Below are 15,912 nucleotides of genomic sequence, written 5' to 3'. Positions count from 1 at the left end.
GGAGAAACTTGAAGAATTGTACCAAATCAAAAGTATTTCAAATAGGTTATATTTGAAGGAGCAATTTCATAAATTGCAAATGGCTGAAGGTACAACTATTTCTGATCATCTGAGTGTCTTGAATGGGATTGTTTCTGAATTGGAATCTATTAGAGTGAAAATTGATGATGAAGACAAGACACTTCGACTCATCTGATCTCTTTCATCTTTCTACAAGCACATGCAATCCATTTTAATGTATGGGAAGGAAACTGTGATTTTCTCAGAAGTGACAAGCAAATTGATTTCTGAGGAAAAAAGATTGAAGAATGGAGATGACAAATCTCTAGAACCAGCTCTTGTTGTTAAAGGAAAATGGAAGCAAAGCTCTAAGAAGAAGGTCATCTACTGGAATTGTAAATAACTGGGACATGTTAAAAATAATTGTCCAAATAATGCTTTTAGTTCGACTAGAAGCTTCAAAGAAAATGCTGCCAATGTTGTCTTCCTAGAACAGTAAGATGATATTTCTTTGTAAGAAAGATGAAAATCCTCATGGCATGAATGCTACCTTTAGAATTGTCATGGAAAAGGATTTTTAATTGGCAGCTGGTCCACAAGTTTACACATAGAAATTGGTTAATAGGTGATGCAAGGTGTGTGGTAGAAAGGATGTCGATGGCTAATGAACTCTCAAGAAATCAAAAAGAGAATCACACCATAAGTTATTCGCAATTTTTTCGACATGTGCCGAAAATGAAATTCTTGAAATTAGGAAGTGATTTCAAGTGAAAATTCTTGGATTGGTTTTTCAATCTGAGTGGATGTACTCTTTATGGTGGGGGGTATGATAATTCTTGAATTTAGAATTATGATTGTCAGTAGCAGACAATGTGCAAGTTGCAGTTACATATGATTGACCAAATTTAGAGTCAGGTGGAGAACTGATTTTGTTATGTGTAGCTGGACAACTATAAAGGGCCAACGGATTGTATTTTTTTCTCTTCAAAAGGTGGAGATTTGTTGAAGTTTGTTTTGAAGAAAGAAAATCCTACATCGGAAATTTACTTTGGTTGGGAGGAGGTTGGGAGTTATAAATAAACTCCACCTCCTTCATTGTTTAACACACGCAAAAATATTATTTTCCTTCTTTACTATTAAAGAGGTTTAGAGATAATTCTCTTGGAGATCTCTTTGAGAATAGTATTTTAGGAAGTGAGGGTGTGTGAGAAAAATATTTTGTATTGTATGGTGTAATAATTTTTATATAGTGAATATTTTTCTGGAAGACCCGTGGATTTTCTCCAATTGGGAAGTTTTCTACGTTAAATCTTTGTGTTGTTATTCTCTTTAATTTCTCTGTTATTTTCTGCTTGAAAGCGGTTCGAAAGAGGCGGGAAAAATAATCTATTTTTCCCAACAGCTTCACTAGTTTTTATTGAAATATTTCATATGTTCGAATCATTAATCACCCTTATATCTATACACACATCATGCATTGACATTTGAATAATTTATATTCAGATGTTCATTAAATTGAAACAATTAGGACGTAAACTTATTATTTCCACTGTGATCTTTTGCTACTTTCTTATCTTAAATTATTTGTTTTGTTTCTCTTTTACACATTTTTTAAGGAAAGTATTAATTAAGAGGAGGCTTTAACTATTTTACCCATATTTTTTATATCTAAAGATAGAATCTATTTCATTACATATTTATTATATTTATGTGTCATCTCTCCATAGTTGAGATTTTTCTAGTAAAAAATATATATGTAGAGGCAAAATGAAAAAATATAAAAGAATAATTAATTTGCCTTGATCTTTTAAAATGATAAATAATTTGAAACATTTTCCTATAGGGAGAGCAACAACCTAATCATTTGTACGTTCTGGACAATCATATAGCTAGCTGTAGTGATTTTGCATATCGATCGTTGATGTGAAGTGTGGAAATAATTATGTCAAGCTGGACATTTTTTCGTGTATAATAATGAAGATTAATTGACATTGTCTCGAATTAATCACACACGGATACTGGAAATGCATATCGATCTTTGCCTAGCTTTCCAGAAAGAACTTTGTAGGCAGTTGTTGAAGACTTTGAATTAAGTAATTGCGTAGCCCCACTGCTGTGACAACCATAGTACAGTATTGAACCACAAGATGTAGATATGTGCATAAAGTTGTCAAGAGTCACCTTCATAGGACTAATTATTTCCTTTGGAAGAACGCAGGGAAGATCTGTGTGGAATTAGACTCTACTTAAGCGACGTGACATACTCTTGCAATTCACTTTTTCTTACCACATTTCGCTTCATAACAGTCAGTTAAATTAATCTTTGAAACTAAATTAAATTAAGATTAATCAATATTTTAGATATCTTACTATACCGGTATTCTTGGCTCGCCCTTCGTTAGTCCTTTCACAAGATGAAACCTTGCACGTTATAGTAATTGCTGCATAACCATGATAAATCAAAAATGTCACGAAGTTCATGTAAATTGAGGAGTTTGAGGTTGTGCATCTCGACTAATAAGTCTATTGGGTATTGGTTATCTCCCGCCCATTAATACAAATATATTTGTAGATCTCGTCTATTAAATTATTTACTACTTTAAGTATATAATGTAAATTTACTTTATTAATCATTAGGTCACACCCTTAATTGCAATTACTATGGAAATATCAGAGGCAAGGTCGCAGGTTAATCACTTCACACTATTTATTTTGTGTTAATTTATAGAATTAGAAAGCAACACTGCTTTGTATGTTCTTTTGCCTAATTTGTATGCCTTATTAATACAGTAGGGTAGCATACAAAATTCTCTTATTCATGTGTTGGTTCTCAAGCACTTCTGACGGGGTAGAATTAAAATGTTAGGGACCTAATGTGCGAAAGTAACGTTATACATAACTAGTATTCCAGATACAACCTCTAATCTCCTTTGTGCATTTTTTTTCATCTTAATTTGTCAATTCATTAGATTTGATTTTTTTTCCTTTACTTTTTTCATTTCCTTTTACTTGTAGGGATTTTAGCATCATTAAGCGTTAGAGTTTGTTTGGAAACTTTCAAAAGCTGAGTTCGTAAACTCTTTGATTTAATTGCTTTTGCAAGAAACATAGTAAACTTAATTTTTCTAAACATTCGATTGATGAATTATCTTCCAAGAATGTGATCGTGGAGTCTTGCTGGTCGCTAATTACATACAAATTTAAGTACTAATAAGGATGAATTCATTACTCCAGACCCCAGCCATCCCGTCGGTGAAATTGCTGTAAAATTAATACTCCCCGTTTCAATCTTTAATCCAATACAAATTTTACGAAAATTAAAAAGAAATTGAATCTTACTATGTTAAACAAAAGGTATGTAGAGTATTAAAATACTCTTTAATTTTATGATCTTAACTATACCATATAAAAAATATAATTAAATAATCATAGAAAAGGACCTTTTTAAGAAATAAACTAAAAATAAAAATAAGATAAGCAAAATAATGGAGGGAGTACATTAGTTTGATTCTATCCATATTAGGGGTTTTAGAATCATGAAAGATGTTAACTAATCGTTTGGACAACAAGGGGTTGGTCGGTAAACATCCTCCACCTCTCCTCCTAAATTCTAAAGCTGAAAATATGTGAGAAAAAATAAGTAATTTCTTAAAAGAGAGAAAAATAAGCAGTTTCTTAAAAAAAAAAAAAAAACGAATTTACAACCTTACTTTAAAATAATACTTCCTTTATTTCATTTTATGTATCGTCATTTGACCGAAAAATGAAGTTTAAAAAATAAGTAAAGACTTTATATTTTTTACCAAATTGTCCTTCATTAAAACAATGTATTAAGTGGGTTCAATAACAATAAAAGTATAATTATGTTTTTAAATAGTTATCATAAGAAAAGATGGCATTTTTTTTAAAACGGATAAAAAAAGAAATGATGACATATATTAAAATGAGATGGAGGAAGTAATAATTAAAAAAAAAAAAGAGTTGTCATGGTCAAAGAAGGGGACATCAAATGTTACAAAAGAGTAGCCAGTAAGACTTTCACAAAATAAGCAAAAGCTCCGGTAAGACTTTCACAAAATAAGCAAAAGCTCCTAGTAATGCAGCAACTAGTACTAAACTTTAAACTTCCTTTTCCTGATATAGTTTCTCCACTAACCCTCTCTTGACTTTTTCTTTTTTAACTTCATCACTTGTCATTACAAACATCATGAAAACCTTCTTTCATCATCAGCTCCATTACAACTTCTTCCTCCAGAATGGGTCGTGGAAAGATTCAGATCAAGAAGATAGAAAACTCGACAAACAGACAGGTCACTTACTCCAAGAGAAGAAATGGTATTTTCAAGAAAGCTAGAGAACTTACTGTCCTTTGTGACGCTAAGATCTTTATCATCATGTTCTCCAGCACCAAGAAATATCATGAGTACACCAGCCCCAACACTACGTATGTTATGTTACATTAAACACTATTAGTACAAAAAAAATCACTTTTTGGAAAAAAAAAGTAGTTGTGATTTTACTCTATTTTTTTTCTTTCTATCAGGACAAAAAAGATGTTAGATCAGTATCAGAGTACACTTGGAGTTGATATTTGGAGCACGCAGTACGAGGTATAATTCGTATTTGTGGTTTAACGTTGATTTGGTATACACTAACCTTGGAATTGAAATTAATTTGTACTTCAAATGTGTGTGTGTGTGTGTGCAGAAAATGCAAGAAAACTTGAAGAGATTGAAAGTGATCAATAACAAGCTAAGAAGAGAAATAAGGTAGTAGTAGGAACATTAATATATTTACTTTTTGATTTGTGTAATTGAATTTTTTGGGTGTTTAATTAAGCAATGGTAATGAAATTTGCTGATGCTGGTGTCTATGTTGATAGGCAGAGAACAGGGGAAGACATGAGTGGCCTCAATTTGCAGGAACTGTGCCAATTGCAGGAGAGCATCTCTGAATCTGTAGCTGAGATTCGTGAAAGAAAGGTTATTATTCTATTATTCACAATTTACTCTTACATTTTGGAGGTCATGTTAATCATGAATATAATATATCCATTTATGAGCTAAATGGACCTTAATTACACTTTAAATACTCAAGATATCTCCTTTTATCAAACTTGTGAAATGGTTTAGTAAGTCTCGAGAAGAGAGGAAGTGTTCCTCAACTTAAATGTACATCAGTATCTTGAACATGAGAATTTTACATAGAAACGTTATAAAAATGTACAGCATAAAACATCATCTCGCAACATAAGCGCTATTAAAATTAATTTTTGCCTCTTTGCCCTAGTGTAATATTACCATAATGAAGCCCTAGTGTAATGTCACCATAATTATTGGTGATGGAACTGTGAGAAGAATGTATGATAATCCTAATGGATGGAGTGAATACTAATTTATAACGATTGAAAATACAATATGTCTATTAAGTAACCAAATACGTGAACAATCATTTAATAGGACTTTCTTAAATAGTCCAATTATTTTATAGTATCGAATATGGTGTATAACTAATACATAACAAATTATTTGAATTAGTAATACAAATGTCAATAATGCAGGAATAAACATGATTAAAAATAAAACTGTTCTTTATAGTAAATATTACGCAAACTAATTCCAACATTACCAAAACACCTTACTTACGACGCACCATTTCAATATATAAATAATATAGTACATACACCATTCGGTCATCTTTATAGAAGGTGATTTCAAAAAGACTAATCTGTAAATATTATTTCAAATTGTTCACACTAACTACATATAATACTAAAAAACATTCTACTTGAAATTAGAGTTTATGTGTTTGGTATGATGGAAAATGTTTTCTGGAAAATATTTTTTTATTTTTTCTTGTTTGGTTGTAGTTAAATGTTGGGAAAATATTTTCAATAACAACTCATTTTCTTTCATTTGAGGGAAAATGACTTCCCTCATGGCCAAGGGAAGTCATTCTCTCAAAAATGACAAATGTGACTAATGCCCCCAACCCCGCCCTTCTTCCCTACCCCAACAACACTCATATTTATATTTCTCAAAAAATTTACATTACTCAAAAATATTTTTCACTGTGTTTTGCTTCAATTTTTCACTGGTTGGAATAAAAAATAGTGAAGTCCGAATTTTTTTATTTTTCAATATTCATCGAATGTATTGTTATTTCCATATGCATAGAGGAAGACTTAATTATGTTACTTTTGCTAATTGCATATTTTATTTTGTCATCAATGTAGCTTATTTCACAAGGTTGAATAAGCTTATCATTCCGTTGTATTTCTATTGATTGTAATCTCTTGAGATTGTCCTAACAAAATATTGAAAAATGTCTCTTATATTTGCCAATTAGTAGTTGATTAAATTTAGTGATTGTAATATTTTAGTATTCGATAATGATATTATTTGTTATGCTTGAATTAGTTCTTACAAATTGTTGAGTTGCTAGAGACATTGATATACTAGTTAACAGTTAGTAGTATTTTTACCAACCAAACACCATAAAATATTTTTCACTCGTCAACCAAACATGAGAAAATAAGTAGAAAACCAACTTATTTTTGGGAAAAACTTTTTCCAGGATCCATCATACCAAACACACACTTTAACTACCAGATATCTGGAAGTTATATAGTCCAATTATCTACAACTTGTTATACATTGTAAATATGGTCTTTTATCCCTTACCTTAAATATCGTCATAATTTTTTTGCTATCATTCTACATCATATATGGTGATTCTAACTTCGACCAAAATTACTAGACTAAATGAAAACCTCATGGCATGATGTATCAAGAGCAAACAACACTAGATAATGTTAGAACTATATATTGACTCTAATATCACAATTAGCATGTACAAACTCTAACACAGAAGGAATCAATGCTTCAACCCCTTGATCATCAGTAGTGTCCACAACAATTTTTGGAACATCTCCAACATCATAATCACAACAACCTTCAAACACCTTCTCCATATCTTCCCATGTAGCTGGTTTATGCCACGCACTTGATGTTTCAAACTTAGCCCTCTGTTCAACCCTCAATCTCCACAAGCCCAAATCCTTGGGTTTACACTCAACAATAACAATTCGTGCACCAAAACGTTCACCAAGTTCAACAAGCCTTCTAAAACGAGCCAAACGCGACAGTGGAGACACTACAACAACGTTGAGCCCCAATTCGAGTTGTGTTGAAGCAGCATGCCACATTGCATCATAAGAAAGTTTATTTAGAAGATGAATGGCTGTGTTGGGGGATGATAACATTAGGGCCTGTTGAAGAGGCTTAGTGCAATCTCGAAAATGGTCTTTGTCTATAAGTGGGCATTTGAGGATTTTAGCTATGGAGTGAGCTATTGTGCTTTTACCTGTACCTGGATGCCCTTTCATTGCTATAATTGTTTGTCTTGCTACAACATTTTGCTCCCCCATATTTTTGAATCACTTTGGAGAGAAATCAATATTGCTACTGGCAGTAATTTAAATGTATGGTACTAGTGAATGCTAATGAGATATTTTATTTTCCTGATACTGGATAAGACTAAACTCATATGACAAATATCATTGTGTTGGCAACTTGTAGCTGAATGCCAGCACTTTTATTAATGAATTTTCCTTTGATATTGATGTGATCGACAGGATAAAATTTCAGCTTACGTGCTTAACTTTTTCTCTATGTTGAAGTGCCAAACAGGCCTTATGTATTATACTCCCTTGTATTTAATTTGATTAGCCAGAATATTTAGTAAAATAAATTTCTCTTATAAATTTGTCATTTTGAATTTAAAATGTATTTAAAAATTATAAAATATTTGATAGTAAAAAGTTATCGAATGTCAAAAAAATAAAAAATGCAAAACAAACTGACAAAAAAAAAAAAAAAAAACTTAAAATGAAATGAGAAGAATAGTTATTACTATTTGTTTGGTGACTCATTCATGATCCAAATCATAGGAGTCGATCAACTTACATTTTAGTGCTTTTCTCTTCCTTTACATTGTCAGCAAATAAAGCTAGAATTGGTTTTCCAATTGGATTAAGTACGTACTTGACTATAAGTGGCTCTATGAATTTATACAGTACCACGTGATCAAAGGTCAAACAAACACCTTCAAGAAAAAGGTAAGTTTTCCTTTTAGTTCCACTTGTTTATCTATTATGATATGAAATCCTTTATATTCATCTCGCCAGAGACATCATCTTACATAGTGCAATGTGTTCTTCTATATGACAAAATAGGTTAAGAACTTAGAACAGCAACATGGAAACCTCGTACTTGACTTGGTAAGTACATCTTTTTATTTTTCTTTTGGCTTGATTAATGGGTTTGTGAATTAACGCAAAATTACGTAATTGTTTCATCAAAGGAAGCAAACAGTGAAGATTCAAAGTATGGTGTAGTGGAAAATGAGGAGCATTACAACTCTGCTGTGGCATTTGCTAATGGAGTACAAAATCTTTATGCTTTTCGTCTACAATCGTTGCGCCCAAATCTTCAAGACGAAGGAGGATTTGGTTCTCGTGATCTACGCATGTCTTAAAGATATCCTTAATATTAAATTACTTATTCGAATCAACTTCCCAATGATATCTTATTACTCAAAAAAATTCAACTATTGTAAGCTGCAAGCACTACTTAGCTTGAACGCACTTCATTATTCTAGGAGTTTCAACACCTCTATATATGGTGATGCCAAGGAAGATGAATTATGATACCTTGAACGCATATTGTTCTTTTTAGAATGTTACGCAGCATGCCTATTCATATGTGAGTCTGGTTAGTATTTTGTCCATTGATATCATTGAGAGTTAAGTTGTTAAATTTGACTTAAAAGATCTATATATAATTCTTAGGTCATCTTGAAGTAAGTGAATTGTTGAGTTTTACATGTACTTGCTATTTTAGATCTACAGCAAAGATTACGTGTTAGAAGCGTATGCTTTTGGTAGCCGTATTCATTTGTCACGATATAGTTATAAGCTTTTCGACCTTCGTACATTATCACAAGAGTTATTTTAGTTGATTATCTTTGTGTAACCTGCTTGTGAATTGTGATTATCTTTTCTCCGTGGGTTATGGCTGAAGTTTGAACGAGTGTCATCCACATTTTTTCTTAATTAAAGGAAATAGCAAAGGATGGATATTGCAACGAAAAGTATTTTTTTTTTTTTTGGGGTTTTCCATCCGGTGTCCAGTACCCGTAATATTGGAGTCCGACTAATTCGGATTCGCGCCGGGTAGGGCCCCATTCGGGGGATAGTATAGCGCTCCCAACAGAGTTTTCTCCATGCCCAGGGTCGAAATCGACCTCTGGTTAAGAGTAGAGCAACCTCATCCGCTACACCACAATCTATATTGGTAACGAAAGGTATTATCAACAAATACAGCTCTCGTTTGAACTGGCATAGGATATTATTCCTCAAATATGCTTTTCCTTAGATTCGTTTGGCACTTCGGATGCTATTTACGAACCAGGTACGGTGACAAATTTTTGTAAGGTTTAACATCTATTATGTATTTTATCTTTACATATTTAGGGGGTGTTTGGTTGGGAAAGAATTATTTCGAGATAATTAATCCCGAAATTAGTTATTCCATTATGTATGTGAGATAACTTATCATATCACCATGGTGTAAATCTGAGATAAATAATCTTGGTACTAATTAATACCTCACGCCAAACATGAGACAAAATAATTCTTCATTTTAATTTTTACCCCAGAACTTTTTATCCTTTATACCTCACATTAAATGACCCTTAGCGTGATCTTCTATGAAAATATGTTCTATTGCGAACCATTTACGCCCCTCTAGAGTCGCGACAACTTTACAAATAATTAGGAACTTGTGTTTTTCGGGGTTTTGTTTTAGATGAATCTAACTTTGAAAATAGTTGTTTTTAAAAAATTATGAGTTGTAATTTTCATAATTTTGAAAAGAAAGTATAAATAGGGTTTTAAATTGTTTTTTTAGATGTTTTCATCCCATTAAAAAAAAATTTACTTCTAAATATATTTTCAATCAGCAAAAAATAACGTGAAATCTGAAATTACAATACTTGTATTTTCTCAACGAGGCCTAGTTGAAAAGATACTACAATTGGAGAGGTTACTTTTCCCATCAAAGTTCGAATTACAATATTCTTATGTAGTTGGTTTTCCTAATAATGTTTTATCTTATAAGGATACTAATATTCTATTAAATCTTTCTTATTATCTCCAAATTATTTCAAATGAGAAGAATGACACGATTATTTCAAAAAGTAAACAACCAAAATCATAATGCAATATTTCGCTTCCATCTTACTATATTTAAATTCCAAATTTAAAATTTGAGTTTTGAATTTTAGAATTACTAGTTTAAATGCACGTGCCTCACACCTGAACCTTTGATTATTTATAATTAAATAACTATTTACTATAGTTAATTTCAAAATTTAACTATTAAGGAAATAATCGATTAAGAAAATTTTATCTTACAAAATTATATTGTTTATTAATCGAAGTTTATTTGATATTGAATAAAATTATAACACAAGTTAAGTTGATTGGTAGTATGACATGTACTTAAATTTTGGTTTCTAACGAAATAACTATCTTTCAGATATGCTATTAAGTTCTTAAGTTAAAGAAAAGATTATCACATGCTACATAACAATAGCTTAATTTTAGACAAGTTTCTTTTGAAGTAAATACCGAATACAAATATAGCTCGTAATAATCTATTTTACGGGATATACGATGATTCTTTTACGACCTACAATTACAAAATACTTCAATATGCTTTTACATGTTCCCATATTCTCTTGAAAGTTTTGATGTATTTTAGCAGTTTGTATGTAGTGCGACTATGTCTCTTTATACAGGTGTTAATTTTTCGAGTAAATGATTATTAGCTTACAATTATGTGGTTCCTGTTCTTTTTTCAAATGATAGCTAGGTCACATTAAGGGATGAAACATTTTGTTGAGTAGATTAATCTTGAAACTTTCAGCTAGAAAGTGCTCAATAATTTATATAATTCTTTTTCATTGTATGCAAACACCAAATAGAATCATTTTTTCTAAACTTCCTCGGGTGGCGAATTTCTTGGTTATAACCAATTATAACTGTCAAGTAGCACCTTTGAGAGATTGCATAGCACAACCTCAACAAAAATATAAAGAGAATAATACTTCTTTTATATAAGTATTAGTCAATTTTAATTCCTTCAAATTTCTCATAGAGAAGTGATGAACTCCACTAAGCGCATTTGTATAATTGCAGTAAGAATATACACTCTAAATGCCTAATTGCTTGTGGTTTACAACCTCTATAATTTCATATTATTATCTCTTGCTTGTTTCATTTTTCTTTCTATTGTCGGTGCCTTTACAATATCATTCTTTTAATCTTTTTACATGCACCAACTCAAAAATCTAAAACAGAATGTTTAAAGTAATATGATTCACGTTAAAAGTATCATTTTTTAGAACTTACTTTCATTCGGTCGCAACATGCTTATTTCAGTCAATTTTTAATCAGAATTTTTCAACTAAAAGAGAAAACACAAAAAAAATATCAAAAAGGGAGAATTTATTGTCATTGTTGATTACTATAATATATATATATATATATATATATATATATATATATATATTAAAACTGTAAACTAAAAAATATAAAAGAGATATAAAGATGATGATAATGAATGCAAGAAGGTGTCTTGAATCAAAACAAAAAGAAATTAAAGAATAAAAGAAAAAGAATGAAACTCTTGTATAGTTTGATTGAAATATTACTTAAATAGAATTGTAGTAATATTTGTTTATATAAGGTAAATTTCGATATAGAAGTGTTAAATATTATGATTTCTCAAATTAAATACGGACTTTAATTAATTTCAAAAAAGTAAATAATGAATAAATTGAGTTCTTTTTAAAAAATATTATTTCTAAACCAACTTTGGCCCAAAAAAATGCCCTAAATCAGTTTTGTTTCAATAAGAAAAGTCCAAAAACTTATACGTTGTATACGTACTAACAAATTTTTATTAAATTTACCAAAAAAAGGAGCATTTGATAACCAAATTCTAGTTGGTTTTTAATATCTTAAATTTTAGGAAAATAATTAAATGATTATAATTTGAGGAAAATAGTGAAAAAATGATTTTGTTTATTGAAAAAACTTTTACTAAAGGACAAAAGTTTAAATAACATTTATAAGACCTTCACATTTTTAATATATTATAGATATAGATATAGATTATAGATATAGATATAGATATAGATTATAGATTATAGATATAGATATAGATTATAGATTATAGATATAGAAGACTCTTATAGAATAATAATTATTTTTATATATACATAGAAGACTCTAAACCAAAAAAGGAAATAGAAAAGTCAATATTAAAGATTTTCTACAACTAAACAAAGCCAAAAACGAAAAAAATTGATAGAAAAAGAAAAATTAACTCCTACTTAAAGAAAAAATATTACGTAATTTTGAAAATTTAGGATATTTATTTAATTAGGGTTTCATATATATATATATATATATATCGATTATTTTTTCTCTATATATCAAAAGTCCTTAATTTCTGTTCTATATATTTTAGGAGTGCTTAAATTCATATATTTTAGGTGTTTTAGGATTTTTAATTGTTTTCATGTATTTATTTAATTAGGGTTCTTCATATATATTTTAGGAGTCCTTAATTTAATAAAATAATAATTAAAATAAAAAAGGTGAAAAGATGATTTTGTCTATTGCGAAATCTTTTAATGAAGGGCAAAAAGTTCGATTCACTTTTCTAAGGGTCTTCACACTTTAATATATTATATAGATTATAGATATAGATATAGATAGATTAAAGATATAGATTATAGATATTGATATTTAGACACATATTTTACTTGAGAAAAAAATTGATGTTTTATAAATGTGTCACACCCCCCTTTTTACGTACTCCAAAAAGATTTATGTTTTAAGGGTCGAAAAGGGTTTTATTATTTAAGTGACAAGAAATGAAAATTTATTTCAGAAAAGGATTATTTACATTTTTTACTCAGAGTCGCCACTTGGCATAATCTGGTGTGCCAAGTCACCATTGGAAAATCCTTTTCAAAACCTTTTGACTCTTTAAACTGGTTTGCGAACAGAGACTCCGGCTAAGGAATTCTGTTGATCGAGGGGAAGGTGTTAGGCACCCCTCGATCCCGTGGTTTGACCACGGTCGCTTGGCAGAGCGTATCGGCTAGATTGACATTAAGAAATGTATAAACCACACAAAAGCACGCAAAATAATCAAACAATAAACAAAACAAAACAATCCAAAATGTAAAGTCCAGTCCAATTATACAGTCCAAAAATAGAAAAATACGAAAATATAAATCCTATTCTAAACTAAATCTAGACTAAGCTCCAATGCCTTACCCGATGCCACAGGCCTTCATCACGATCATTTTTCGCCAACATGATACGTCGGGGCATTCCTCGGTGAATAAGTACAGAAGACCTCGGGACATTCCCCGGCTAAATGAATACATTTGCATCGAATGCGATAAAGTAGAAAACATTCAACACATACTCCACATTCAAACATCCAACGAAACACTTATTTCTAAATTTTTGCCTACCCGAATCTACGATTGCCTACCCACTTGACCTATCATGATACTATCCAATTCGACAACAGTCAGTAATGAATCATAACAAACAACTTCAACTTTATTTGATTAACAATTTTCAATCCCGACCCCCCAAATCAACAAGTTTAATTCTCAAGCCATGGTTAATAAATTTTTCGATTATCAAACCACTTTTCAAAAATCTAAAATTCAACTTCAAACATATACATCCAACGAAGATTCGATCTTAGGCATACAAGTCATCCACACCAACTATTAATATTTTGCTCAAAATATTCAAAGCCACACCACAAACTTATGACATTAACCAATTTTAAGATAAAAGAGTAGAGTCAAGAGATGGACCTTCGAAGAACAGATTTGTTGATAATAATAATGTTTAAGAGAACCCGGACTTGGAATCCCAAATAGAGAACCTCAACGACGAACCAATTCGGTGCAAAACCCGAATTCGCATTTCGATTCAAATACCAAAATCCATGAAACAACTTGAGAGTATTCAACACAAACCCCCCGACGAGCTGAAACTACCGAACTGACCAGAATTAAACCGAACAGACCAAAGTTGACCCTTTAGTGTATATTTGATGATTTACGAAGAGAAATAAGAGCCGCTCTGATAACCTCGAAGAACACCAGTAGAACCTCTACTCTCCAAATAACACGAATGACATTCCCAGAATATCGATGACCCCAATTTCAATTGGAACAGAACAAATTCCCGAACAGAGTTGATGAACAACAAAATTGGGATTACGAAGTCTAGCCCAAACCAATGATACCCACCTAGAACAATGAATTCCCAAAACCCATTTCTGGCGACGGAACACAAAACTCAGAAGAACCCCAGAACCTTGATACGCGACAGAACCAAAAGAATAAGATAACTTAAGCTACGGTTAGCTCAAATGAACAAGAACGTATAAAAACCACTCGGATTTAGGCTCTCTTAACCTTTTCCGGTGGAATCTCGACTAAAACCCCAAGAAAACTAAGAAAAACTTTGTGGTATTACGGGACTAGGACGGGATTCGAACTCTTAGTACCTGAATCTGACTGAAATAATAATCAATTCTGGTGAAGGATTCATCGGAAAAGGCTTATATCTAGCCTATTGTCGCCGGAACAGTGACCCAAACGAAAAACGGTGCTCCTTTCTTGATCTCCTGATTTTTTCTTTTTGTTTTTCCTCTCTCCCTCGATTTTTCTTTAACTCCGATCTCTCTCTCGTCTCCCTCCTCTATATCTCTCAGTGTATTTCTGTGTAGGGGTTTTGGAGAAGAAGGTTTTTGTGTTTTGGTGAGGGTAAAAAATGGAATATGCTGGTTTCTCTCTCTGTGTCTGTGGCGAAGAAGAAAACCAAAAGATGGAGAGCTCCTTCCTTTTCCTTCTGTTTCCCTCTGTTCCTTTCACTGTATATGTATTCTTAAGAGTGTGAGAGTGACGATGGATAATTGATGAGTGCAAATTCAGAGATTTCTGTGAGTGGGTGTAACGGATGAGAGTATGGGTGTGTCGATGAAGATCAGTGGAGAAGAATGATTGGTGTGTAGCAGAGAAGAGAGCTTGTGTATTGCTCTCTTCTGTGAATGAGGAAGAAGACCCCTCTTCTGTATTGTGTCTATTGTATATATGGAATCCGGTGGGGTAGGGTATAGGGGCATGGGGTAGTGATGTGTTGTCCAAAATTGATAGGAGGAGTGGTTAATTTTGTTATAAAAGAATAATTGGGGATTAGGTTTGTTAGTGGGTTTGTTATTTTTGTATTTTTATGGGATATAATCATATGGGTGAGGGCACGTGGTAAGACAGGGATAAAAATGTGTAACTTGGGTTTTTGGGAGGGACAGAATTAGGTGTCTACAAAATGCTAATCCAAAAATTTTTAAAACTTGTTTAAATATATCAAAGTTCAAAAATTTAATCAAATTTTATATTGTAATAAATATTTAAAGATACATTTTCAGAAACTAAATCTAAAAAATATGACCAAAAATGGCTTAAAAGTCGGGAAAATCGAGAATCTAGTCTAGTAAAAGAAGGGGATATTAGTAGGCATTTGACAATGATCATTTTTTTACTTTTTTTTTTCCAGAAAATTATTTCACTTTAATGAAAATAGTAATATTTGATCATAATATTTATTTATTTCACTTTTTTTTGTTGAAAACGTGAAAATAAGTATAAATTCAAAATTTTCACTCTCATTCTCTCACAAAAATTCAATAACAACTTCAAGTTTATTTTCATGATCGAACAGAACACTACCGCCAATTTCAA

The 15,912-nt window shown here is 31.2% G+C and overlaps 1 protein-coding gene across 1 annotated transcript; it reads left to right on the top strand.

Moving 5' to 3' along the window:
• Positions 1-4,034: 4,034 nt before the first annotated feature.
• LOC107859920 (agamous-like MADS-box protein TM6) lies at positions 4,035-8,769 on the top strand. Its single transcript, XM_016705079.2, has 7 exons — positions 4,035-4,444; positions 4,544-4,610; positions 4,708-4,769; positions 4,883-4,982; positions 8,078-8,119; positions 8,237-8,281; positions 8,365-8,769. Exons 1-7 carry the CDS (start codon positions 4,257-4,259, stop codon positions 8,536-8,538), a joined length of 678 nt encoding a protein of 225 aa, XP_016560565.1. The 5' UTR covers positions 4,035-4,256; the 3' UTR covers positions 8,539-8,769.
• The last annotated feature ends 7,143 nt before the right edge of the window (positions 8,770-15,912 follow it).

This window comes from Capsicum annuum, chromosome 2, assembly GCF_002878395.1.
Source record: "Capsicum annuum cultivar UCD-10X-F1 chromosome 2, UCD10Xv1.1, whole genome shotgun sequence".
Taxonomy (NCBI): domain Eukaryota; kingdom Viridiplantae; phylum Streptophyta; class Magnoliopsida; order Solanales; family Solanaceae; genus Capsicum; species Capsicum annuum.
The sequence above is the reverse complement of the archived record's forward strand: the minus strand, read 5'-3'. Positions and strand labels throughout refer to the sequence as shown.

Coding starts and splice junctions, on each gene's coding strand:
- LOC107859920 (XM_016705079.2), top strand. CDS start 4,257: ATGGGTCGTGGAAAGATTCAGATCAAGAAGATAGAAAACTCGACAAAC. Junction 4,611..4,707: donor TTTGGAGCACGCAGTACGAG/GTATAATTCGTA, acceptor GTGTGTGTGCAG/AAAATGCAAGAAAACTTGAA. Junction 8,282..8,364: donor GAAACCTCGTACTTGACTTG/GTAAGTACATCT, acceptor GTTTCATCAAAG/GAAGCAAACAGTGAAGATTC.